Consider the following 26,844-nt stretch of genomic DNA (forward strand, 5'->3'; position numbering starts at 1 on the left):
CTTGAAAGTATGGTGTTTTGTGAGAGCTTGCTTGGGTGAGCTTAGATTTCCAATGTATTCATCATGGCAAATAAACTTGAAACACTTTAACTTGACAGTATCTGGCCCTGGCTTCTCTTTTCTCTTACTTCAGCACGGTGTGGTAGGATGACTGGAAAGACTCTCTCTCTCTCTCTCCCCCCCCCCCCTCCCCCTCCCCCTCCCCCCCTCCACACTCTGACGTCTCTTCTCTCCCCCTCGGTCAGTAGGTCAGGGTACAGTAGGATGACTGGTAAGACTCCCACCAGCAACGTGACCAACAAGAATGACCCGCGTTCCCTCAACTCCAGAGTCTTCATCGGCAACCTCAACACGGCGGCGGTCACCAAGGCCGACATCGAAGCCCTCTTCGCCAAGTACGGCAGGATCGTGGGCTGCTCCGTCCACAAGGGCTTTGCCTTCGTCCAGTACGGCAGCGAGAGGAACGCACGAGTGGCTGTAGCAAGGGAGAACGCCAGGGTCGTCGCTGGACAGCCCTTGGGTAACTTTTTTTTTGGGGGGGGAGGGCAGATAGGGGTGTGTGCTCATGGATTGCAGGCAAGGAACATGTTAGGTCTATATTGTGGTAAGAAGACAACTATTAAGCTGTTGTTGATATCACGTCAGTGATTGTACTGTGCTTTTCTTCAGCTGTTCTACTAAGTGCCTTTCAATTGGACTCACTGTCGAGGCATCTTGAATAGTTGAATGAATCATTAGTTCCAAAGGACAAGCTATTTCTGAATGGATCCACTGATGCAGACTACAAGAGAGGCATACAGTACATTGAATCAAGTGCTCATATGAGTGGCGATTTTAGCATTTAAATCTTGGTGTGGCAAACTCCCCACATATTTTTTTTTTTTATCCATGCCAGCAAAACCACTACACAACACAACAAAACACTAAACAATACATGAATTGCACTATAATGGTGACAAATGGTGCCCACAAACTGTTAGGGCCTACATAAAGCTTTCTTTTCTTTACCATGGAGTGAATCCTTACCACTACTACACCTGGCTATCAGCAGAGCCTTGTCTGGCAGCGAAACAGTTAATTCAGCCTCATTTACTGCCTTTTTAAAAAACATAGCTCATATGGCTGACTTACTTAAACAAATGTTGGTTTCTACTGACAATTGAGATGTACAAACTATGGCATAAGGGGACGACGAGCGGATAAGAGGCAATCCGTAATTTCGATTAAGACATTAATGAGCGAGCTAGGACGGACTTAGTCAATATAACTATTTGTTCAGCACTTTTGAAATGTTCAGCGACAGAATTCAGAACATAGACCGTTCTTATAGTGTTCTCCCTGTACACCAAGTCAGAACCGTAGGATAAATAAAGGGGGCATATAAGCAGACAATGAAAGCTCTTACAATATTCGATTATTACATTTCTCTAAACAGGCTATAGGCTACATGTGCACCACCAAGTCAGAACAGTAGGCTAAATTATGAGGAGGAAAGGGACCAAATTATTAGGGTGAAGCACATCAGCTACTAACAGCTTACTACACAACATACACTTAGTATTACTTTCTTAGCTACAGTATATATACACAGTGAGGGAAAAAAAAGTATTTGATCCCCTGCTGATTTTGTACGTTTGCCCACTGACAATGAAATGATCAGTCTATAATTTTAATGGTAGGTTTATTTGAACAGTGAGAGACAGAATAACAACAAAAAAATCCAGAAAAACACATGTCAAAAATGTTATACATTGATTTGCATTTTAAGGAGGGAAATAAGTATATGACCCCTCTGCAAAACATGACTTAGTACTTGGTGGCAAAACCCTTGTTGGCAATCACAGAGGTCAGACGTTTCTTGTAGTTGGCCACCAGGTTTTCACACATCTCAGGAGGGATTTTGTCCCACTCTTCTTTGCAGATATTCTCCAAGTCATTAAGGTTTCGAGACTGACGTTTGGCAACTCGAACCTTCAGCTCCCTCCACAGATTTCCTATGGGATTAAGGTCTGGAGACTGGCTAGGCCACACCAGGACCTTAATGTGCTTCTTCTTGAGGCTCCTTTGTTGCTTTGGCCATGTGTTTTGGGTCATTGTCATGCTGGAATACCCATCCACGACCCATTTTCAATGCTCTGGCTGAGGGAAGGAGGTTCTCACCCAAGATTTGACGGTACATGGCCCCGTCCATCGTCCCTTTGATGCGGTGAAGTTGTCCTGTCCCCTTAGCAGAAAAACACCCCCAAAGCATAATGTTTCCACCTCCATGTTTGACGTTGGGGATGGTGTTCTTGGGGTCATAGGCAGCATTCCTCCTCCTCCAAACACGGCAAGTTGAGTTGATGCCAAAGAGCTCCATTTTGGTCTCATCTGACCACAGCACTTTCACCCAGTTCTCCTCTGAATCATTCAGATGTTCATTGGCAAACTTCAGACGGGCCTGTATATGTGCTTTCTTGAGCAGGGGGACCTTGCGGGCGCTGCAGAATTTCAGTCCTTCATGGTGTAGTGCGTTACCAATTGTTTCTTGGTGAATATGGTCCCAGCTGCCTTGAGATCATTGACAAGATCCTCCCGTGTAGTTCTGGGCTGATTCCTCACCGTTCTCATGATCATTGCAACTCCACGAGGTGAGATCTTGCATGGAGCCCCAAGCCGAGGGAGATTGACAGTTATTTTGTGTTTCTTTCATTTGCGAATAATCGCACCAACTGTTGTCACCTTCTCACCAAGCTGCTTGGCGATGGTCTTGTAGCCCATTCCAGCCTTGTGTAGGTCTACAATCTTGTCCCTGACATCCTTGGAGAGCTCTTTGGTCTTGGCCATGGTGGAGAGTTTGGAATCTGATTGATTGATTGCTTCTGTGGACAGGTGTATTTTATACAGGTAACAAACTGAGATTAGGAACACTCCCTTTAAGAGTGTGCTCCTAATCTCAGCTCGTTACCTGTATAAAAGACACCTGGGAGCCAGAAATCTTTCTGATTGAGAGGGGGTCAAATACTTATTTCCCTCATTAAAATGCAAATCAATTTATAACATTTTTGACATGCGTTTTTCAAGATTTTTTTGTTGTTATTCTGTCTCTCACTGTTCAAATAAACCTACCATAAAAACTATAGACTGATCATTTCTTTGTCAGTGGGTAAACGTACAAAATAAGCAGGGGATCAAATACTTTTTTCCCTCAATGTATCTCCCTGACATATTACATCATTTATGCAGCAGCATACAAGACATTTTTGGACTCACCTTGTTGTGCTGTGCTCACTTGAACAGGAAGGTGGAGCGGCGGTCCTTCGTGGGCAGAGTTTGTCATGAAACTTTGTCATCAAAGTCTGGCATTCTCTGGATTTATGGTGCTTTCAAGACAACTGGGAACTCTGAGAAAAGGTTGAATCATGATGTCAGTGATCTTCAGGTGGGAGCTCTAGAAAGAGGCCTGAGTTCCCGACTTGGAATTCCGAGTTGGATGACTGTTCAAAACGTATTTCCCCAGTCGGAGCTCGTTTTATTCTGAGATCTTCCAGTTCCGAGTTTCCAGTTGTTTTGAATGCAGCAGAAGTCATGCTGGATTGACAGCATGGCCAATGTATTCAACCTTTTCTGGCCCATGGCATGTGAATGTTTATCCTTTTAAGCTTAGAAAAGAGACCCTTAAACCCACATTTGGACCACACACCCACTCCACAGAATAGCAGGGTAGTGATTGCTTTGCAACTAGAGAACATTACCAACCCCTACGCCCTGTATTTTCCGCTGGCTGCCCCTCCACCACAGAAAGCACTGAGCCAGGCTAAAACACCTGTATTTTGGAGCTGCCTTACTCAAGAAAACAAAAAAGATACCATGTTTCTATGCGGCTTTATTAACACAATGATTTAATTTTTTACATTGTTTGCAAACTGATATGTGACACCTATTAATGGCACAATTACATGGGACTGTCTCTTTACGTAGTCATATACAGTGGGGAGAACAAGTATTTGATACACTGCCGATTTTGCAGGTTTTCCTACTTACAAAGCATGTAGAGGTCTGTAATTTTTATCATAGGTACACTTCAACTGTGAGAGACGGAATCTAAAACAAAAATCCAGAAAATCACATTGTATGATTTTTAAGTAATTCATTTGCAATTTATTGCATGATATAACACATATGGAATCATGTAGTAACCAAAAAAGTGTTAAGCAAATTAAAATAGATTTTATATTTGAGATTCTTCAAATAGCCACCCTTTGCCTTGATGACAGCTTTGCACACCCTTGGCATTCTCTTAACCAGCTTCATGAGGTAGTCACCTGGAATGCATTTCAATTAACACGTGTGCCTTGTTAAAAGTTAATTTGTGGAATTTATTTCCTTCTTAATGCATTTGAGCCAATCAGTTGTGTTATGACAAGGTAGGGGTGGTATACAGAAGATACCCATATTTGGTAAAAGACCAAGTCCATATTATGGCAAGAACAGCTCAAATAGGCAAAGAGAAACGACAGTCCATCATTACTTTAAGGTATGAAGGTCAGTCAATAAGGAAAATGTAAAGTACTTTGAACGTTTCTTCAAGTGCAGTCGCAAAAACCATCAAGCGCTATGATGAAACTGGCTCTCATGAGGACCGCCACAGGAAAGGAAGACCCAAAGTTACCTCTGCTGCAGAGGATAAGTTCATTAGACTTACCAGCCTCAGAAATTGCAGCCCAAATAAATGCTTCACAGAGTTCAAGTAACAGACACATCTCAACATCAACTGTTCAGAGGAGACTGTGTGAATCAGGCCTTCATGGTCAAATTTCTGCAAAGAAACCACTACTAAAGGCCACCAATAAGAAGAAGAAACCTGCTTGGGCCAAGAAACACGAGCAATGGACATTAGACCGGTGGAAATCTGTCCTTTGGTCTGATGAGTCCAAATTTGAGATTTTTGGTTCCAACCCGCCGTGTGTTTGTGAGACACAGAGTAGGTGAACGGATGATCTGCCAAGAGTGTGCAAAGCTGTCAAACTCCAAACATTTATCATAAAGGGCCATTTGAGCTACAGCATTATTAGCCTTGTAGTCATTTAAAAGCACAATCTCTCGTTTCAACAACCTGACCCCTGCTCCATTGTTTGGTAAGCTGAGGGATGAGGCTGGGGAAATGTATGCAACCACACTTTTACATATGGAGATATGGTACAGTATATAATTTGAAATTAACAGCAGAAAATATCCCAGATTGTGTATTTAATAAATCTCTGAATGAGAAGAGCACTATGGCCCATCACTGAACTTTAAATCTGGAATCCTTCATGGTGAAGCAGCCATGTCCGTTTGTGAGATTAAAACAACAAAGAAGCTACTGCAAACAACAAACACAGTGTTTTCCCCCTCTAACATCATCGCATGTGTGACAGAAGAGCCCAATATGTACAGATTGTTGTATTACCATGCTGCACGACGCTCCTCAGCTCGGCAACTAAACAATAACAACAGCGGTGGGGCGGCCAGTGGCGCTGTCTCCTCCTGCTGGGGATTCCATCTTTAAACTTGCAGACACACTGCACCCTACCACTAACATAACACTATGGCTTCAGATAGATGGTAAGCAGGATATCAGCTGCGACCTTCTGGACTCTAGTTCATATTTAATAAGAGAAGAGGACTAGACAGGTTTTCAAATTTTTCATGGAGGAAGCTGGGAGCTAATCAATAAGTAATATGGTGAAGATTTATTGTAGAGAGAGAGAGCCCAGAAGTATATGGTTTAATGCAGGGATGTGACAAATGGAAAACAAATAGTTACAAATTAAACAGCCATTTTGTTTGCAGAAAATAACATTTCGTGGTCCTCTGTAGCTCAGCTGGTAGAGCACGGCGCTTGTAACGCCAAGGTAGTGGGTTCGATCCCCGGGACCACCCATACACAAAAATATATGCACGCATGACTGTAAGTCACTTTGGATAAAAGCGTCTGCTAAATGGCATATTATTATTATTATTATTATTATAAAATTCCACATAAAATCCTATTGCGTGGTATGACCACTAGAGGGCAGTGATGTTCTACCGCAGTCAGACAATAGGCATAATCTGGAATCTGTTTCTGGCAGGTAAATTTATGCCCCGAAGACAACCGTTGAAGACAACCGTTAATTTACGTTAACTCTTGTGTCCCTCCCATTTGTTATGTGCATTAGCGGCTAACAACTAAAAAGTAACGTAGCCAGGTGATCTCTGTTCTTCTCCCTCTACACACATGCGTGCTGCGCACCTCCCATTAGACAGAAATGACTGCCTATAAAGACGTATCTAACTGATGGGATGCGCTAACAAAACTGTAGACGAGCTACATTCCTTGCCAAATCACGACAGGTTTCTCACAAATTCTAAATGGGACTGGTTGATTTGAAGTAGGGTTGTACAGTGTGTTCCAACCACGAGCTGCAGTTTGGAATACTAAATGTGTCTCGTCTGTTTTAGGCTTTTTTTGCGAACTGCGCAGCTGTAGTGTGCCATTTAGAATAGGTTACAACCCCCCCTAAACCTAGGCAGGTTCCAGACTGAAATATGCAACAAAAACATTGTTTTGATGAAGTCAGATTGCGTGTTCATTAGTCTATAGGGGCCTACTTTCTTTCATGTTTATCAAAAGCCTGCACACCAAGTTTAAGCTCACAAATCAAACACAGGGCAAAAGATACTCACATTTTGTGTGCGTTATCTACTGGTTAGAAAGGAAATAATTTTTTGCTTTCTAGTGCTGTTCAACTGTATGTCTCAACTCCCTGCTCAGAACACCGGAAGAATAATCACTGAATTATCACAGAATAATCACTGTGAATCACTGTAGTAATGTTTGTTTATGTGTCAATTAATCCCGTAAGGGATGGGTTGCCAACTGGCGATTTGACACAAAAATAAAATGTAATCTATTCATTCATAAAGGGAATAACACCCTGTTAAAACGGGAGTGAACGGTGAACAGTGATATTGATGAGAGAGACCAACTTTCCAACTGTTAGCGATGATGACGTGCAGAGCGCTTTATATCTGGCAAATCATTTGAAAGATGCTGCATATCCCCTCTTACTAATTTTACAGCATTGTTGAGTTAGGTAGGCCTATTTGTTTAAAAAAATCCCTTTATGATGATGATGATCGCGACCTGTTAGTGGTCGTTTTGTGATAACTGCACTTTGATGTGAATTTTTTTGGAGCAAAAAAACCACAGGGATATTTTCTTACTGTTAAGGTTAACATTCTGTTTAAACGTTTTAACTTTCACACCCCTCGTTTAATTTAACCATAAGATGGTCTCTGATAGAGGCGCCGCTTTAGATTACAGGTAAAACTGTCCCAGCGACCGTTAGAGGACAGAAATGACCAATAGGAGGCAGGGAAAATCCAAACAGACACACGACAAACAGGAAGAGGAGACTAGTGGTAGTAATAGTGGATTAGTGACCCACTAACACACGGTTAGGAAGTCCAGGGTGGAGGCTTGGCCTTGGAGGAAGGGTCCAGTGGTGAGTTGTGTTGAGGTGGTGCAGGGTTCTTCTGACCTGTTGTCTCTCTGGACTTCTACCTCCAACTAAAGAACAGACTGTGTTGGGGGGGGGGGGGGTTGAGAGCCCCACCAGGTACAGCCTGTGATTGGCTGACCAGGTCACATGACTCCAGGGGAGCGTGTTCCGGAAGGGCCCTTGGCAACCCCCTAGCAATGGAGTAGCCAAGGACAGAGATGTGAAACCAGGGGATGGTAGCCTCTGCTGGGGACTGAGTCCTAAAGTTTGTCTCTAACTCCCAGGGCCAGAGAGGGTTTTACACTAATCCTCTATACTTCCACTTCTCGCATCTGTCATCTCCTCATCCATCTCCTCATCCAAACACACAGATGTACAGTTGTAGAAGTTGGAAAGGGTTAAAAAAAAGAGCAAAGCTGCAAGAATAAATAGCAGATGCAGAGCACGACATTTTCCCATATCACAAAGGATGTGTGTGTGTGTGTGTGTGTAAGTGCTTATGTGTGTGATACTGCTGTGGGCCAGCAGGTAAGGAGAAGCTTGAATGCTTGAGTGAATTTAATAGCCATATGAGAGACGGAGCTCAGGCTTTCTATTCATTCACTCAGGTTAATTTCACCGGCTCCGTTTCCATCACAATGACTATAAGTGGCATATGCAAATAAAATACACACTCAATCATGCTGGGGGAGCTAACAGGAAAGGAGAATATTTTGATCCAGATAAAGATATCTACCAACTCCCGATGGGAGTTTGGCTGTGGGAGTGAGTTCTGTTGATAACATTTCCTTGACTTGAGTTGATTTGTTGACAAAATGTCTGTCTGGATTTCTGTCCTAAATACGTAGTGGATCATCCTGAACAAAGAAATAGTAAATGCTCTGGGGATGTTAATGTATTGACTTGGGTTCAAATAGTACTTGTTTTCTTTTTAAATGATTTGTGCATTTGATTGAGCCAGGTGGGTTAGTATACTGAACAAATATATAAACGCAACAAGTAAAGTGCTGGTCCCATGTTTCATGAGCTAAAATAAACAAATGAATATATATTTTATATTTGAGAATCTTCAAATAGCCACCCTTTGCCTTTATGACAGCTTTGCACACTCTTGGCATTCTCTCAACCAGCTTCACCTGGAATGCTTTTCCAACAGTATTGAAGGAGTTCCCACATATGCTGAGCACTTGTTAGCTGCTTTTCCTTCAATCTGCGGTCCGACTCATCCCAAACCATCTCAATTGGGTTGAGGTCGGGGGATTGTGGAAGCCAGGTCATTGATGCAGCACTCCATCACTCTCCTTCTTGGTAAAATAGCCCTTACACAGCCTGGACGTGTGTTGGGTCATTGTCCTGTTGAAAAACAAATTATAGTTCCACTAAGCCCAAACCAGATGGGATGGTGTTTCACTGTAGAATGCTGTGGTAGCCATGCTGGTTAAGTGTGCCTTGAATTCTAAATAAAACACAGACAGTGTCACCAGCAAAGCACCCCCACCCCAAAACACCTCCTCCTCCATGCTTTACGGTGGGAAATACACATGCGAGATCATCCATTCACCCACACCGCGTCTCATAAAGACATGGCGGTTGGAACCAAAAATCTCAAATTTGGACTCCAGACCAAAGGACACATTTCCAGCGGTGTAATGTCCATTGCTCGTGTTTCTTGCAGGTCTCTTGTTCTTATTGGTGTCCTTTACTAGTGGTTTCTTTGCAGCAATTCGACAATGAAGGCCTGATTCACACAGTCCCCTCTGAACAGTTAATGTTGAGATGTCTCTGTTACTTGAACTCTGAAAAATGTATTTGGCCTGCAATTTCTGAGGCTGGTAACTCTAATGAACTTATCCTCTGCAGCAGAGGTAACTCTGGGTCTTCCATTCCTGTCGCGGTCCTCATGAGAGCCAGTTTCATCATAGCGCTTGAGGGTTTTTGTGACTGCACTTGAAGAAACTTTCAAAGTTCTTGAAATGTTCCGAATTGACTGACCTTCATGTCTTAAAGTAATGATGGACTGTCGTTTCTCTTTGCTTATTTGAGCTGGTCTTTTACCAAATGCATTAAGAAGGAAATCAATTCCACAAATTAACTTTTAACAAGGCACACCTGTTAATTGTTAAATGCATTCCATTCCATGAAGCTGGTTGAGAGAATGCCAAGAGTGTGCAAAGCTGTCATCAAGGCAAAGGGTGGCTATTTGAAGATTTTTTAAACTATTTTTGGGTTACTACATGATTCCATATGTGTTATTTCATAGTTTTGATGTCTTCACTATTATTCTACAATGTAGAAAATAGTAAAAATAAAGAAAAACCCTGGAATGAGTACGTGTGTCCAAACTTTTGACTGATACTGTATGTTAAATATACTTATTTAGGAAAAGTCAAGGACGGAGGAGGGCATGACTTTAAAATGGCAGAAATACTTGAATTCTAAATTAATATTGAGTCTAAACGACTCACTTAAAAAAAAAAAACCTGCTCTTTGAACCCAGGTCTGATTGGAGTATGAGGTAAGATGGTGGTTGGTTTTGGTCATTTATTTCTGAAACCCAGAGGTTTTCAGCTTGCCTTGTGCCATTCTGAGACAGGAGAGGAGAGCTCTCTCTAGTGGTGCTTGAGCGCCTCCCTGTGTCTGATATTAGAACTACAGTACAGGATTGTGCATTGATTCTTCTGTATGGTTTGGATGTAGGTTAGAATGCATTTCAAGTGTATTGTCCTGATTGAGGTTTGTATATGTATGTTTTTAACAAACACATTTCCAGCGACTTATGCTGGTTTGGCAGTAATTTATAGCACTTTGAATCTTGAACCAGACCAGAGAAAGTATAATAATTGTATGCATATTCTTTCAACCCTTGCATATGTAATCATGAAAATGTTACTTAAATAGTTCTCTGCATCCGTAAGATCAAGTTGATAGTTATTATTCTGGATAACATACATTTTAATTAATTGTAATTTAAATACGTCGTTTAAAATCAATAGGAAGATAATATAGTATCTATCTCTACAAGTCAGTCCACTCTGACATGGTGAATGATTTTTAGTATTACTGATTTTACAGTTATATACTAGCCTGGTCCCAGATCTGTTTGTGCTGTTTTGCCATATAAATTATACAGCACAAACAGATCTGGAACCAGACTACAGTTATACTTACATAAGTGGACTGCACTTTCCTAATGTGAACACTAGGTGGTGCTAACGGAGTAGTTATGGAGGCTACAACAGCACTGGTCTCAGTTGTGAAGCACATCTTCAAATCAAATCAAATCAAATCAAATTTTATTGGTCACATGCGCCGAATACAACAGGTGCAGACATTACAGTGAAATGCTTACTTACAGCCCTTAACCAACAGTGCATTTATTTTAAACAAAAAAAGTAAGAATAAAACAACAACAAAAAAAGTGTTTAGAAAAAAAACAGCAGAAGTAAAATAAAGTGACAGTAGGGAGGCTATATATACAGTAAAATAAAGTGACAGTAGGGAGGCTATATATACAGGGGGGTACCGTTGCAGAGTCAATGTGCGGGGGCACCGGCTAGTTGAGGTAGTTGAGGTAATATGTACATGTGGGTAGAGTTAAAGTGACTATGCATAAATACTTACTTAACAGAGTAGCAGCAGCGTAAAAAGGATGGGGTGGGGGGGCAGTGCAAATAGTCCGGGTAGCCATGATTAGCTGTTCAGGAGTCTTATGGCTTGGGGGTAGAAGCTGTTGAGAAGTCTTTTGGACCTAGACTTGGCACTCCGGTACCGCTTGCCGTGCGGTAGCAGAGAGAACAGTCTATGACTAGGGTGGCTGGAGTCTTTGACAATTTTGAGGGCCTTCCTCTGACACCGCCTGGTATAGAGGTTCTGGATGGCAGGGAGCTTTGCCCCAGTGATGTACTGGGCCGTACGCACTACCCTCTGTAGTGCCTTGCGGTCAGAGGCCAAGCAGTTGCCATACCAGGCGGTGATGCAACCAGTCAGGATGCTCTCGATGGTGCAGCTGTATAATTTTTTGAGGATCTGAGGACCCATGCCAAATCTTTTTAGTCTCCTGAGGGGGAATAGGCTTTGTCGTGCCCTCTTCACGACTGTCTTGGTGTGTTTGGACCATGATAGTTCGTTGGTGATGTGGACACCAAGGAACTTGAAGCTCTCAACCTGTTCCACTACAGCCCCGTCGATGAGAATGGGGGCGTGCTCAGTCCTCTTTTTTTTCCTGTAGTCCACAATCATCTCCTTTGTCTTGGTCACGTTGAGGGAGAGGTTGTTGTCCTGGCACCACACGGCCAGATCTCTGACCTCCTCCCTATAGGCTGACTCATCGTTGTCGGTGATCAGGCCTACCACTGTTGTGTCGTCGGCAAACTTAATGATGGTGTTGGAGTCGTGCCTGGCCATGCAGTCATGGGTGAACAGAGAGTACAGGAGGGGACTGAGCACGCACCCCTGAGGGGCCCCCGTGTTGAGGATCAGTGTGGCAGATGTGTTGTTACCTACCCTTACCACCTGGGGGCGGCCCGTCAGGAAGTCCAGGATCCAGTTGCAGAGGGAGGTGTTTAGTCCCAGGATCCTTAGCTTAGTGATGAGCTTAGAGGGCACTATGGTGTTGAATGCTGAGCTGTAGTCAATGAATAGCATTCTCACGTAGGTGTTCCTCTTGTCCAGGTGGGAAAGGGCAGTGTGGAGTGCGATAGAGATTGCATCATCTGTGGATCTGTTGGGGCGGTATGCAAATTGGAGTGGGTCTAGGGTTTCTGGGATTATGCTGTTGATGTGAGCCATGACCAGTCTTTCAAAGCACTTCATGGCTACAGACGTCAGTGCTACGGGTCGGTAGTCATTTAGGCAGGTTATCTTAGAGTTCTTGGGCACGGGGACTATGGTGGTCTGCTTGAAACATGTTGGTATTACAGACTCAGTCAGGGACATGTTGAAAATGTCAGTGGAGACACTTGCCAGTTGGTCAGCACATGCTCGGAGTACACGTCCTGGTAATCCGTCTGGCCCTGCGGCCTTGTGAATGTTGACCTGCTTAAAAGTCTTACTCACATCGGCTACGGAGAGCGTGATCACATAGTCGTCCGGAACAGCTGGTGCTCTCATGCATGCTTCAGTGTTGCTTGCCTCGAAGCGAGCATAGAAGTGGTTTAGCTCGTCTGGTAGGCTTGTGTCACTGGGCAGCTCGCGGCTGTGCTTCCCTTTGTAGTCTGTAATAGTTTTCAAGCCCTGCCACATCCGACGAGCGTCAGAGCCAGTGTAGTATGATTCAATCTTAGACCTGTATTGACTCTTTGCCTGTTTGATGGTTCGTCGGAGGTCATAGCGGGATTTCTTATAAGCGTCCGGGTTAGAGTCCCGTTCCTTGAAAGCGGCAGCTCTACCCTTTAGCTCAGTGCGGATGTTTCCTGTAATCCATGGCTTCTGGTTGGGGTATGTACGTACGGTCACTGTGGGGACGACATCATCGATGCACTTATTGATGAAGCCAGTGACTGATGTGGTGTACTCCTCAATGCTGTCTGAAGAATCCCGGAACATTCAACAGCTTCATGTTATGTTCCTGAGAAGGAATCGTGATATCTTGTATTCTTACTTTATAGCTGGAATCCTTCATTGTGAAACTGCCACGTCTGTTTGAGATATTACAACAACAAAGAAGTTACTGCAAACAACAAGTTTATTTTTATTTTTCTACCTCTGACATCATTACACCCGCGGTAGAACAGCAGAAGATGTACTGCAATTTCTTTCACTGCGTTGTGCGACGCTCCTCACCTCCGCTTTGTCAACAAAACACAGCAGACTCCATCTTTAACTGTAACTCAACTGAATCTCATGTTGTTGTGAATGAGGTGGATTCCCCAGTCTGCAGTATTAGTGTTATAATGCATCTGATAATATTTAAGGTATCCTCTCTTAAAATGTATAGAAAGATTAGAAATGTATCGGTCTAGGGGGGGAAAACGTTTGTGCAATGATGCATGAATGTCAGGATAGTCTAACTGAAAAGTGATGCTACTTCAAGAGAATACACATTGACAGGGGTAAAGTCAGTGGGCTATTGAAAGAGAAGGTGAGCCTCTTTTCTTGTGTGGAAAAAAGGGTCAGACAATGAAGAAGTATTTCCTTTCCTTTCATTCAGGAGAGAGAGAGAGAGAGAGAGCGAGAGAGAGACAGAGGGAGAGAGAGAGAGAGAAAGAGAGAGAGAGAGAGAGAGAGAGAGAGAGAATAGATAGAACAGCAGCTGCTGAAAAAATGAGCTCCTACAAATATTGACATTTACATGGTTTTTAGAGTGAAGTACATCGGAATGAAAAACAATAGAAAACTGCAAGACTGAATAAGAGACAAAACAAGCAACAAACAAAAGAAAGGCTTTTGAAAAAGTAACTATTTTTTATAAAATTGTACAGTTCTCTTAGCTAGCTGAATTGTTTACCAGTTGCTAAGCAGTTGCTAGGGACTCTCCTGGAAGAAGCTAGCTAGCTAACAAAGAATATCTACATTTACATTTTAGTCATTTAGCAGACGCTCTTATCCAGAGCGACTTACAGTTAGTGAGTGCATACATTATTTTTAAAATTTTTCATACTGGCCCCCCGTGGGAATCGAACCCACAACCCTGGCATGGCAAACGCCATGCTCTACCAACTGAGCTACATCCCTGCCGGCCATTCCCTCCCCTACCCTGGATGACGCTGGGCCAATTGTGCGCCACCCCATGGGTCTCCCGGTCGCGAACCAGGATCTCTAGTGGCACAGCTAGCACTGCGATGCACAAAATAAGGACAGAAGACAAAGGACATCAAAGTAAAACAGTCCTCTAAAAGACACAAGAGAGAATAATACAAGAACCAACGCTTCTAACATTGTGTACAGCGTTGCTATGGAAATTGTTTACCCACCAGACATCCAGACGGAGAAAGCTAAGAAAAGTTTCAAAGGTTTGATGATGGGACAGAACCATGAATGCCTGTTTCCAGATCTTACCAGTTGCAAAACAAGAGCAAATTTTATATTTAATACCAAACGAGGGCACATATGGAAAAGGGTTATTTGCAACAATTTCCCTTTCTCAAAAAAGAGAGGCATCAGCCAAGGATGTCAGATCCGCATTTTTTAAGAAGCTGACCAGAGCAACATGTATCCCCAATGGTGGAACAAGCTCCCCCACGACGCCAGGACAGCAGAGTCACTGACCACCTTCCATTATATAAAAAAAAAGGTGGTTGTCCCACTGGCTATCCTAAGTTGAATGCACCAATTTGTAAGTCACTAAATGACTTAAATGTTAAATGTATCAAACAGTAAACGTATATAATAATGGAACTGTATTGATACAAGGCAATGATTCAAGCCTCCAGGCTTTTGAGAATATGTTTGCTACCCTAAAAGGAGAAGCTGAACTCATCTAAGAAACTGAGGAAAAGATCAAGGAGGGAGATGGAGAAAAGCAGGCCCCAACGGTCTCTGTGACCCAGCAAGAAGCCCTCAGTGTCCCTCTACCTACCTCACCTGCAGCAGACAAAGCCAAGGACATGCCTACGACACCAAGAACACCTGCTATGCAACTTTTCCACAACAGCCTCTCTCTCGTCGAAGCAGAGGTCACAGAACTCAGAGAGAACAAGCTTCAAGAGGAGGACACTGTCCAGAAACTAAAAGAAGAGATTAAACAGTTCAGGGAGGAGAGCAGAGCATCTATTACTAAATTATAAAGCAGAACGGACAAACTGAGTCAGACAAATGATGACCTCAGAGACCATCTGAGCACAACAAGAAAGGAGCTAGAACAAAGAGAGAGGTACATTGACCCCATCAACCAGCAGCTAGTCAATATGTCCTCTGCATGTCGAGAACATGTCCACCAGCCTGGTACAACACAAGCAGAACCTGAGACCAGCATGGCCTCCACCACACAGCCTGATGACACTGCACCCGCCTACCAGTCTGCTCCAGCCCAGATCAGCCAACCAGCGTCCCAGTCTGCTCTAGCCCAGGTCAGCCTACCTGCTTCCCAGTCTGCTCCAGCACAGTGTGCTCCAGCCCAGGTCAACCTACCAGCCTCCCAGTCTGCTCCAGCCCAGGTCAGCCAACCAGCCACCCAGTCTGCTCCAGCCCAGGTCAGCCAACCAGCCTCCCAGTCTTCTCCAGCCCAGGTCAGCCAACCAGCCTCCCAGTCTGCTCCAGCCCGGGTCAGCCAACCAGCCACCCAGTCTGCTCCAGCCCAGGTCAGCCAACCAGCCTCCCAGTCTGCTCCAGCCCAGGTCAGAATACCAGTCTCCCAGTCTGCTCCACCCAGACAGTCACCCACAACTGCAATCCTTATTGATTCAAATAGGAAGTTGTTAGTCCAGGAAAGATTATTCCCTAGACACCAGGTGTATAAATTCTGGTGTCCTACAACCGACAATGCAATGCAGCTACTCAGTCAGACCAGGATTGACACCCCCGCCAACATCATCATCCACACTGGCACAAACAACCTTCATGCCAAAGGTGAAAATGTATCTGGGGCAGTGAGAAGAGTGGCAGAACGGGCACAGGCTATGTTCCCAACAACCAATATAGTTGTGTCCACCCTCCTACCAAGAATATACTTCCCAGGAAAGTTGATCGGAAAAATGAACAGATCACTGTGGACTGTGCCTCACTGCTCAACGTCAGAACGGCTCACCACCCCACTCTGACATGTGAACATTTATACGATAATGTACATCTTGATCAGGACAGTATCAGAACCTTTGCCAAGGACCTAAAGGATGCAACACTTGGCAGGGACCCACACACCCATCACCCCAGCAACAGAGCCCCCCCCCCCGCCCCACCTTCTGAAACAACAGTACCCCCACCATCCCCAGGAGAGAAGAGCCAGACACGGCTTATTACAGCACAGCTCTACAAGACCAGGCCCAACACAGCACAGACCACTAATCCAGGGTCGGGCAGAACACTGTCCTTCAGAGAAGTACACCACATGATGCAGTCCACACCATGTATCATTCAGATCATCAGCCTACATATGCTGAGGTAACCTCTGGCAAAAGACACCTAGAACAATCAGAGAGAGGAGAGGTGCTCCAACTACTGCATCTAATATGCAGAATATCCAGGGCCTGTACTCTTCACATTTTGTTTATAAAACAACAAATCCAGAATTGATTAAAAACATCAAGGGACAGGACATCATAATCCTACTGGAAACATGGTGTCGTGGAGACATAGATACTCAGTGTCCCTCAGGCTATAGAGAAAGTTTACTACCATCAATCAAATGTTAAATGGGGCCGAGACTCAGGAGGAATCATCATTTGGCATAAGCAGGACTTAGCACTGAATGAAATGAAAAAAGGTACTAATCACATTTGGCTAAAACTGAACAAAGTTACAATCTATTGTGACAATGATGTATACATATGTGCAGCTTATGCTCCTCCTTCAGATTCATCATATTATGATTATCAGTTTTTAGACAATCTCCATACAGAAATCATTCAATTTCAGGCAGAGGGTAAAGTGCTTCTTTGTGGAGATTTCAATGCAAGAACAGGTTCTGAGCCTGACTACACTGATGCGGGAGGTAACCACCACATATTTGGACACCCCTCCTTGTACAGTAGCCTAATTATAAATAATAGAAACAGTCCTGACCAAATACTGAACAAAAATGGGAAGGAGTTAGTGCATCTCTGCCGAGCCTTAGGCCTATACATGCTTAATGGTAGAATCAGAGGGGACTCTTTAGGTCAGTTTACTTACTGCTCAGCTCTTGGGACAAGTGTAGTCGATTATGCCATCACTGACATTGACCCCTCCTCCATTAGTGCATTCACTGTCAGACCACAGACACCATTGTCAGATCACAGTCAGATCAACGTGTTTCTGAAGAAATTAACCGGCAATACTCATTCAAAAAAACAGCCCAATAAACTCTACAGCATGAACCAATCGTACAGATGGGCTCAAAACAGTGCAGAGAGATTCATAGAAACATTGAACTCAAATGAAATGATGAACTCTATACAGTTTTTCAATAACTCACAATACCAAAACAATAAAGAAGGTGTCAATTCGGCTACTCAAAACATCAATTACATTTTCCAAAAAGCAGCATCGAAAGCAAATTTGAGAAAACCAAAGAAATGCAACATCAGAAACAAAAAACAAAATGTTTCTGAAAAATGGTTTGATAACGAATGTAAAACAATTAGAAAACACCTAAGACAAATGTCAAATGAAAAACATAAGCAGCAAAACAACCCAGATCTACGCTATGAATACTTTGAAACTCTGAAACAGTATAAACATACACTGAAATGCAAGAAATTGAATTATACCAACAAGACACTTGATGAAATTGAAAGTGCAATTGACCAAAATCAGTTCTGGGACATGTGGAACAATTTAAGCACGACAAAGCCACAAGAATTAGCCATACAAGATGAAGGAATTTGGAAAACTTATTTTGATAATCTATACAAAAACATCCCACAAAAAGACTTACAACAGAACCAATTAGAAATTCAAGAAAAATTTAACATCCTTGAATCAGTCATTAAAAACAACCTAAATCAATTAGATTACCCAATAACCCAACAAGAACTAAATGAAAAGCTCAAATCTATAAAATCAAAGAAGGCTTGTGGTCTAGATAACATCAGAAATTAAATGTTGAAAAACAGCACACCTGAGTTGCAAAATGCTATGCTTAAATTGTTCAACATAGTTTTAACTTCTGGCTGCTTCCCTGATGTCTGGAACCAGGGGCTCATCTCCCCTGTCCACAAAAGTGGAGACAAATCAGACCCCAATAATTACAGGGGAATTTGCGTAAACAGCAACTTGGAAAAGGTTTGTAGCATTTTGAATTCAAGAATTCAAACCTTTCTTCAAGAAAAAAATGTAATAAGTAAATGTCAAATTGGCTTTCTCCCTAACCATCACACTACTGACCATATATACACCTTACACACACTAATTAATAAACACGTCCACCAAAAAAAAGAGGGCAAAATCTTCGCTTGCTTTATTGAAAAAGCATTTGATTCTATTTGGCACGAAGGGCTATTCTACAAAATTCTCCAAAGTGGGCTTGGTGGTAAGGTGTATGACGTAATAAAATGTATGTACACAGAAAACAAGTGTGCAATAAAAATCAAAAACCAAAGAACATAATTATTTTCACAACGTCGAGATGTGAGACAAGGCTGCAGTTTGAGTCCAAATCTTTTCAACATTTATATAAATGAATTAGCAGACATGTTGGACCATTCTCCAGCCCCAGGACTCACACTATTTGACACAGAGGTAAAATACCTGCTATATGCTGATGACTTGGTACTTCTATCACCAACCAAAGAAGGTCTTCAACAGAACCTTAACATTCTAGAGCAATATTGCCATAATTGGGCCCTGGCAGTAAAAAAAAAAAAAACTAAAATCATGATTCTCCAAAAAAATAACATGTCAGAAACCCAAATATAAATTCCCTGAACAACACCATAATTAAACACACAAAAAATTCCACATACCTTGGTCTGACCATATCTGCATCGGGAAACTTTAATATGGCAGTGATTGCACTCAAAGAAAAAGCCTGCAGAGCATTGTATGCAATAAAAATTAGAATTTGGACCAAAATATTTGACAGTGTAATCCTACCAATAGCTCTTTACGGAAGTGAGGTTTGGGGGCCACTCAATAAACTGGACTTTAAAATGTGGGATAAATATTCAATTGAAGCCCTACATGCAGAATTCTGTTGGAAAATTCTACAAGTCCAGAGAAATACACCAACTAATGCATGTAGGGCAGAATTGGGCCGCTTTCCAAATTTTGGCTACATCTAAATTCAAATCCAAATTCAAGTCTGCATTTTAAAGCACTTCAAACCTAAGAGCTGAGCACAGAAACGAGCCCTCTCAGTCAGCTGGTGTTGGACCTAACCAACCAAGCTGACACCAGCACTGCTTCAAAAGAAGGAATTCCAATGAACAAAATCATGAACCAATCAAAGGACTCATACTTACAACATTGGAAAAACGAAACAAAATCCCAAAGCCGACTAAATTGCTATCTGACCCTAAACAGAGAATATTAATTGACTGATTATCTCTACTCTGTCCGAGATACGAAGCAGAGACAGATCCTTACCAAGTACAGGCTCAGAGACCATCAATTGGCAATAGAAACCGGCAGACATAAAAAGACATGGCTACCCAAAGAAGAGCGTATATGTGGTCACTGCACGACAGGGGAGGTAGAAACAGAAATGCACTTTCTCCTTTACTGTGAGAAATATTCCTCACAAAGAGATTCATTATTCACAGAAATGACTACATTTATTCCAAATTGTAACTTATTAAACCCAGAGGAAAAACGGGCGAAGGAGCAACGGCTCCTCTTGCAGCCAAATTTGTATTTGCCTGCCATAGCCTGAGGGACACTGAATAATAACATCTGCATAGTAAATATTAACTTACTTATTATTATTGTTATTGCTATTATTGTTATTACCATTATTATTGTTTATCATTCCAAATAGTAGTGGTATGGGTGGTAATGGTAATGATGGCAGTTTAATGATGGTGGTTGTAGTAGTGGTAGTAATGATGATGGTACTTGTAGTACTGATGTAATGGTGAAGATGACCATTATTTAGTTATAAGTTAGTTATAGTTTCATTTTCCATATTTATATTTTTATATTTATTACATTTCTACTATTGACTGTTACCATTTTATTGTTATTATTTTTGTATTTAATTTTGATTATTATTTACTACCATCTTATATTATTATTTGTTATTGTTTATAATTGTATTATTGTATACATTGTTGCTTTGGCAATATTGACACAATGTTTTTCATGCCAATAAAGCAGCTTGAATTTGAATTTGAGAGAGAGAGAGAGAGAGAGAGAGAGAGACAGAGGTTCTATCTGCAGCAGGATTCAATGTTCTTTCTGTGTGATGCTGAAATGAGCCTGGATTTGAATCAATTGCAATTTGGAAAATGTGACAGTTATTAGTAGGTAGAGATGGTCTCGATACACTGGGTACACTGAGTCTCCAAAGGTGTGGTTTGGGTATAGTCGGTTTCAAGGGGTCTGATCGTGGTCTGAAACTGGGTCTTGAGAGCTCTAGACAACTACAGACATGTGACCACCTTCTATTGAAGACCTTTGTTGGATGGTGTGACCGCTCCTACTTGGAACTGACTGTTAAGAAAACCAAGCATATGGCTATTGACGTCGACCAAGCATATGGCTATTGACTTCTACCAAGCATATGGCTATTGACTTCTACCAAGCATATGGCTATTGACTTCTACCAAGCATATGGCTATTGACTTCTACCAAGCATATGGCTATTGACTTCTACCAAGCATATGGCTATTGACTTCTACCAAGCATATGGCTATTGACTTCTACCAAGCATATGGCTATTGACTTCTACCAAGCATATGGCTATTGACTTCTACCAAGCATATGGCTATTGACTTCTACCAAGCATATGGCTATTGACTTCTGGAGGAGCTCACTGCCACCAATGAAGAATCTTATCAATGGTGAGCCAGTGGAGACCGTTGATCAGTACAAATATCTTGGCATTTTCCTTGACAGTACAACTACGTTTTTAGGCCGATGTGGATGCTCTCTGTGCAAAGGAAAATCGGCGCTTGTTCTTCCTGAGGAATGTCTGCAGTTTCAGAGTGGATAAGACGCTGACGACCATTTTCTACAGATTGTTCATTGAATCCATTTTAACATCCAACATGATCTGCTGGTTCGTTAATATAGACCTAAAGAGTAAGAACAGGTAACAGGTAGCAGTATCAGACACGATCCATTCTGAGGGACTCCCAGAATCCCCTGTTTGATTAATTTATTTTCCCTCAGAGCGCAGATACAGGCTCCGTAGGTTTAAAACTAGGTCACAACTCTCCTGCTGCTATCAGCAGTAGTACTGTTTAGGTACAGACTGACCCTTTTCATGTCTGGTTTAGAGGTCTACATTTTCTTTCTCTGAACACTATTCAGTTTTGATTTCTATTTGCCATATATTTTTCAACTGTTGTTTCTACACATTGTTTCTACAGATTGGAAATTGAAAATATTTTTTGGGGCTAAAAGTATTATTATATTATTGATCGATTGACAATGACTTTTCAGATCACCCAGTAGTGCTATGTGCAGGGTTAGCTCCAGGTAAATATTGCAATTCTTCAGCCATTCCTGGACCTGTGACCAAAAACAAGCTACATATGGACAGTACCAAAACAAATGATCTAATGATTCTGTCTCTTCGCAGCAAAATCTGCAGAGCTGGGATGGTTGTATCCCCCATATATATAACATTCTATTGGTTGCAAGAATTTTCTATAATAATTTAAAATGAAAAACTAAGTTTTGTATCCGGCGTCGTTTTGTGTATCAGTTCATAAGCCATGTGTCATAGAATCGGTACATCGAAAATCTCTTCCCAACTATTTTGAAATCTATATGGCACAGCTGTCAATGTTTTGGTCCTTAAATGAAACTGGTATACTTTTTTATTTATCACAGTTTTCTTTAACCAATTTCGGTCTTTAATTCAGGGCCGACAGACAAGTTCCTTACTTTCTCCCCCTTCCACTTGCCTCTTCCATTTTTGCGGTAATTCTGCAATTAGTTGGTTGTAATTTTGGGTAGAGCAGACATTTCCATATATTTTTGTTAGCTGCATATGTGACATAACTCCACTGGTCCTATTTATGTTATCATTTACAAATATTATACAGATTTTTAAAATCAATGAGTATATTTGAGTCTAACCATAATATTTGTTGTAATATTTGTTCTGTCTTTTCTGGTGGATTAAACAGAAATTGCAACCAACTTTCTATGGCTTGTTTAAAAAAAAGCTATTTTTAGGAGATTATTTCATTTTCAAATAACCGAAAGTGAGAGGTTGTAATCTGAAAACAGGGGAAAAGGCCATTCTTGAACATGATCTAGATCCTCTATGAGGCTGTGGAGTGATCCAAATTGTGGATTTAAAAGAAAACATGAATCATCAGTGTACAATGACACCTTTGTTTTTAAGCCCTGGATTTCTAGCCCCTTAATATTATTGTTGGATCTGATTTTAATAGCTAACATTTCGATAGCCATAATAAAAAGATATGCTGATAGTGGAAAACCTTGTTTTACTCCTCTTGACAGTTAAACATTTTCTGAGAAGTAGCCATTATTTACTATTTTACACGTAGGGTTACTATACATAACTTTAACCCATTGTAAAAGAGATTCTCAAAAATTTAAATATTCCAGGTATTTATATATACGTTCCTGTCATAGTTTATCAAAAGCCTTTTCAAAGTCAGCTATGAATAACAGGCTTGGTTTCCCATATTTTTCATAGTGTTCTATTGTTTCCAGTACTTGTCTTATATTATATCCAATGTATCGTCCATTTTTTAAATGGACTGGATCTTTATATTTACCACTTGGATCCTGTTTCAGTAATAATTAAATCAGATCTTCTTGTTGAGTATCTGATAATCTACCATTTATATAGGAGTGGTTAAGACATGCTAATAATGGTCCTCTGAGTACATCAAAAAAGGTTTGGTATACCTCAACTGGTATGCCACCCAGCTCTGGAACTGGTATGCCACCCAGCTCTGGAGTTTTCCCGGACTTTAGTCTTTAATTGCATCCAGAAGTTCCTCCTCTGTAATTTCACCTTCACATGAGTCTTTCTGTACAGCTGTTAATTTTACATTATTCATAGAAAAAAAATCCTTACAATTAACTTCGGTTAGTGGAGATTAAGGAGACTGAAACGAAAACATATGCAAGTACTTTGCTTCCTCTTTCAAAAATATAGTTTGGTGAATCATGGCTGATTCTGTAATTTGTAACAAGTTTCAGTAAGTTCATTTTGGTAGCATTTCTATGTTTCTATGCCTTTGTGTATATTGATTATCATGTGCCCATTGTGTTTTTACTATGTGCTGCAAAATGAATTCCCCCCGGGGACAATAACACTCTACTCTACTCTACTCCCCACAAAAGCACTCAGACTTTGTGTGAGTGATGCTGTAGTCCTTTTATTATATATTGTTTTGTCAGATTTAGATCCATTACATTTGGAATAGCTGAAGCGGCAGCCTCCCCCTGGATCGGTTGTGCCATGGTACGGTCCAGGGAGGCTCTGTGAGTCCTGCCTAGTACTGTCGATGTACGGGGCAGTCTATTTTTGGGACTCCGACTAGAACAGAGCATCTCTACTTGCGTGAAACCGTTTCCAGTTCGTCATGGCAATGTATAATAAGGGCAGACGCCGCAATCAAAGATGTGAGTAGTTAGTCATGTTTCTATGTAAAGATGTGAGTAGTTAGTCATGTTTCTATGTAATGATGTGAGTAGTTAGTCATGTTTCTATGTAATGATGTGAGTAGTTAGTCATGTTTCTATGTAATGATGTGAGTAGTTAGTCATGTTTCTATGTAATGATGTGAGTAGTTAATCATGTTTCTATGTAAAGATGTATTACATCATTATTGTATTTACAGTATTACATTATCTATAGTAGAATTGTGTCAGCGATCAATCAGTCAATGGACTTAACAGATCCTTGAGTCTTCGCAGCAGATCTTGTTATGAAAGTTCATGTTTTTTTTAGTTGATGTTGTTGAATTTCAGCTGAATCATTCGGGACGAAAGTGTCAATGAGCTGCTGAGTATATCTGATCATATGGAAACAACATCTTATTAGTGTATGGGCAGCAGGTAGCTTAATGGTTAAGAGCGTTGTGCCAGTAACCGAAAGGTTGCTGGTTCTAATCCCCGAGCCAACTAGGTGAAAAATCTGTCGATGTGCCCTTGAGCAAGGCACTTAACCCTAATTGCTCCTGTAAGTCGCTCTGGATAAGAGCATCTGCTAAATGACAAAAATGTAAAAATTTAAAATAGTATTACTACCTGGAGCATACTTGTAGAGCTACACCACAGATGGGTCGGGTTAGCTATAAAAGTCTGTCTACACTAGTCAATCATGTGTAGGTTAGTCATTACTGTAACAGATCTGTGTTCCACTTTTGTGGTTGTTATGAAAGTTCCCCACACATAAAACAAAACAAAAATGAAATTGATGTTGTGATTTTGCACAATTTGTGCTTCTCACATTCGGCTTATATATAAATTTTTTTTACCAACCAACCAACCAACCGACCAACAGCAAATCACTATGAAGATGTGTTGTGTATGAGGAGGAGGAGGAGGAGGAAGAAAAGAGGAGGAGAAACACATTAAACCCCAGACTTCTAAGATCTCTCTCTCTCTCTCTACAATAAATCTTCACCAAATTACTTATTGATTATCTCCCTGCTTCCTCCATGAGAAATGAGAAACCCTGTCTAGTCCTCTTTTCATTATTAGAGAGGGTAGATTAGTTGTTGATAATAAATAACAGGCTAATACTAATAAAATGAACAAACAAATCAACCAAATATGCATACCACGGCTGACCTGTCCTGATAACTGTCCACTCCAGCCCACAGACAGACCAACACACTCCTGTATGAATGACAAGGGCTTTTCACACTACTGAGCCGAGCCGTACTGAGCTGGCCAGGTTACGCATCCACCATAGTTGCTGGAACTGAAAAAGACAATCTAAGAAGAAAATATTTAAAGAGGCACAGTTGAAAGGTCCACAGTGATGTGTTTCATAGACAGATGTGTGACAACAGCTCAGAATAACACGTTAGAGGCTAGCATGAACGGGATGGACCTCCTCCAAAGGGACAGACAGAGTATCGCAGATGGTTGCATGCCCCAGTCCCTCAGTTACATCATTAAAGTGAGGATAAGAAAAATGAAAAGGACGACGTCATAAAATGTTGGGTGAAAGATTATAAAAGGAGGTTATATGTCCTCTGTCTGTACCTCAGGCAGTTGATTTCAAATAAAACTGAAATGGAGACAACAGCAAGTCAACAGTAATAGCAAACTAGACAATAACAAGGATTGTGTATGTACGTAAGGCAGGGGTTCACAAACGTTGTTGGCCCGCGATCCCATTTTCATATCCATGTAAAGAAAGTGATGTAATCAGCGGCCAATGTTTACTTTTTTAATGGGGGCTATGACAGTCTGTTACAAATCAGTCTGCCAGTATTTCTTGACAGTATTTCAATCTGAAGGAAGTATGGTTTGAAGTGACTGAAATGTATCAGAATGGTATTGGGAAGTTCAGAAGATCATTGACGACGTTCTTTTCCCCCCAGTCTGATTTAGTGCCTGGTCTTGTCCACTCCGTTCTAATGAATCCTTGTGGGCATTGTAAAGGGAAACTGAGTCTTATATTTCAGTGATGGGTCATAATATTTTGTAGCTTAAACCGTTAGAGAGATAGAGCCACATTTGTAGGAAGAAAACAGAAACTGCTCTGTTTATTACAAACGCATCTAGCGGAGGTTACCGACATTAGGGTTCGGTTCTATGAGCACTATTTTATTTTCCCTTTTTCCCCACGTGGGGTCGCAAACCCTGCACCACATGGGTGATGTAAGGAGTGTGTTGGATTGACATCATATGCCTTTGATAATGCCTTGGAAGCCTAATTGCAGTTATAGTATATAGACTGTGTTTTGGAGTTGAAATGCCATAATATGCTTTAAAATGCCTAGGTAGTGGGCAGCCTAAGGCAGGGATTCAATCTGTATAGCGATGTCGACAATGCGGCTTTAAAAGGCAATATTCCTGCGTTCGTGAAGACCATGGTAAACGGTGTATATGTCAGCTCAATCGGAAATGACCTTTAAATGGTGCATTGTCGAATAAAGGGCGATCGGATTGCAGTTACAGTGTTGACTATAGAGTCATATTGTGCGAAGCCAGCAGCCTTTTGCCTGGTATCTATAGGTCGCTAAAACAATGCATTTAGTATGGATACTAGGCAAAGAAGCCTTAGCTAGAAGTTATTTTATCTATTAAATCCAAGGCGCATTATCGACAAACACATTTCACTTGACTTTTAAAGGTGATTTACACTTCAGCCGTTTATCGGGAATGCAATCTCCGCAAATGTTGGGTAAAATGCCTTTAAAAGGCGCATTGTTGGCTATCTAGTGCACTGCCCTATAACGCACCTTGGATTGAATCCCGGGCTGTCTTGGCTCAGCAGCAGGGGGGCTATACACACTTAGGAAAAAAGGTGCTATCTAGAACCTAAAATGGTTATTCGGCGGTCCCCATAGGAGAACCCTTTGAAGAACCCTTGTTGGTTCCAGGTGGAACCCATTTGGTTCCAAGTAGAACCGTTTTTGGTTCAATGTAGAAC

At 41.6% G+C, this 26,844-nt stretch overlaps 1 protein-coding gene across 1 annotated transcript in view; it reads left to right on the forward strand.

Moving 5' to 3' along the window:
• Positions 1-264: 264 nt before the first annotated feature.
• Positions 265-26,844, forward strand: part of LOC311146223 (RNA-binding Raly-like protein) — a gene marked incomplete at both ends in the record, with an annotated part of 31,978 nt that continues 5,398 nt past the window's right edge. The window contains one exon of the mRNA XM_084182731.1: positions 265-520. Coding sequence (XP_084038857.1) covers positions 265-520 — 256 coding nt within the window. The remainder of the gene's footprint in view (positions 521-26,844) is intronic.

Source organism: Coregonus lavaretus (genome assembly GCF_964263955.1).
Source record: "Coregonus lavaretus genome assembly, chromosome: 19".
Classification (NCBI taxonomy): Eukaryota; Metazoa; Chordata; class Actinopteri; order Salmoniformes; family Salmonidae; genus Coregonus; species Coregonus lavaretus.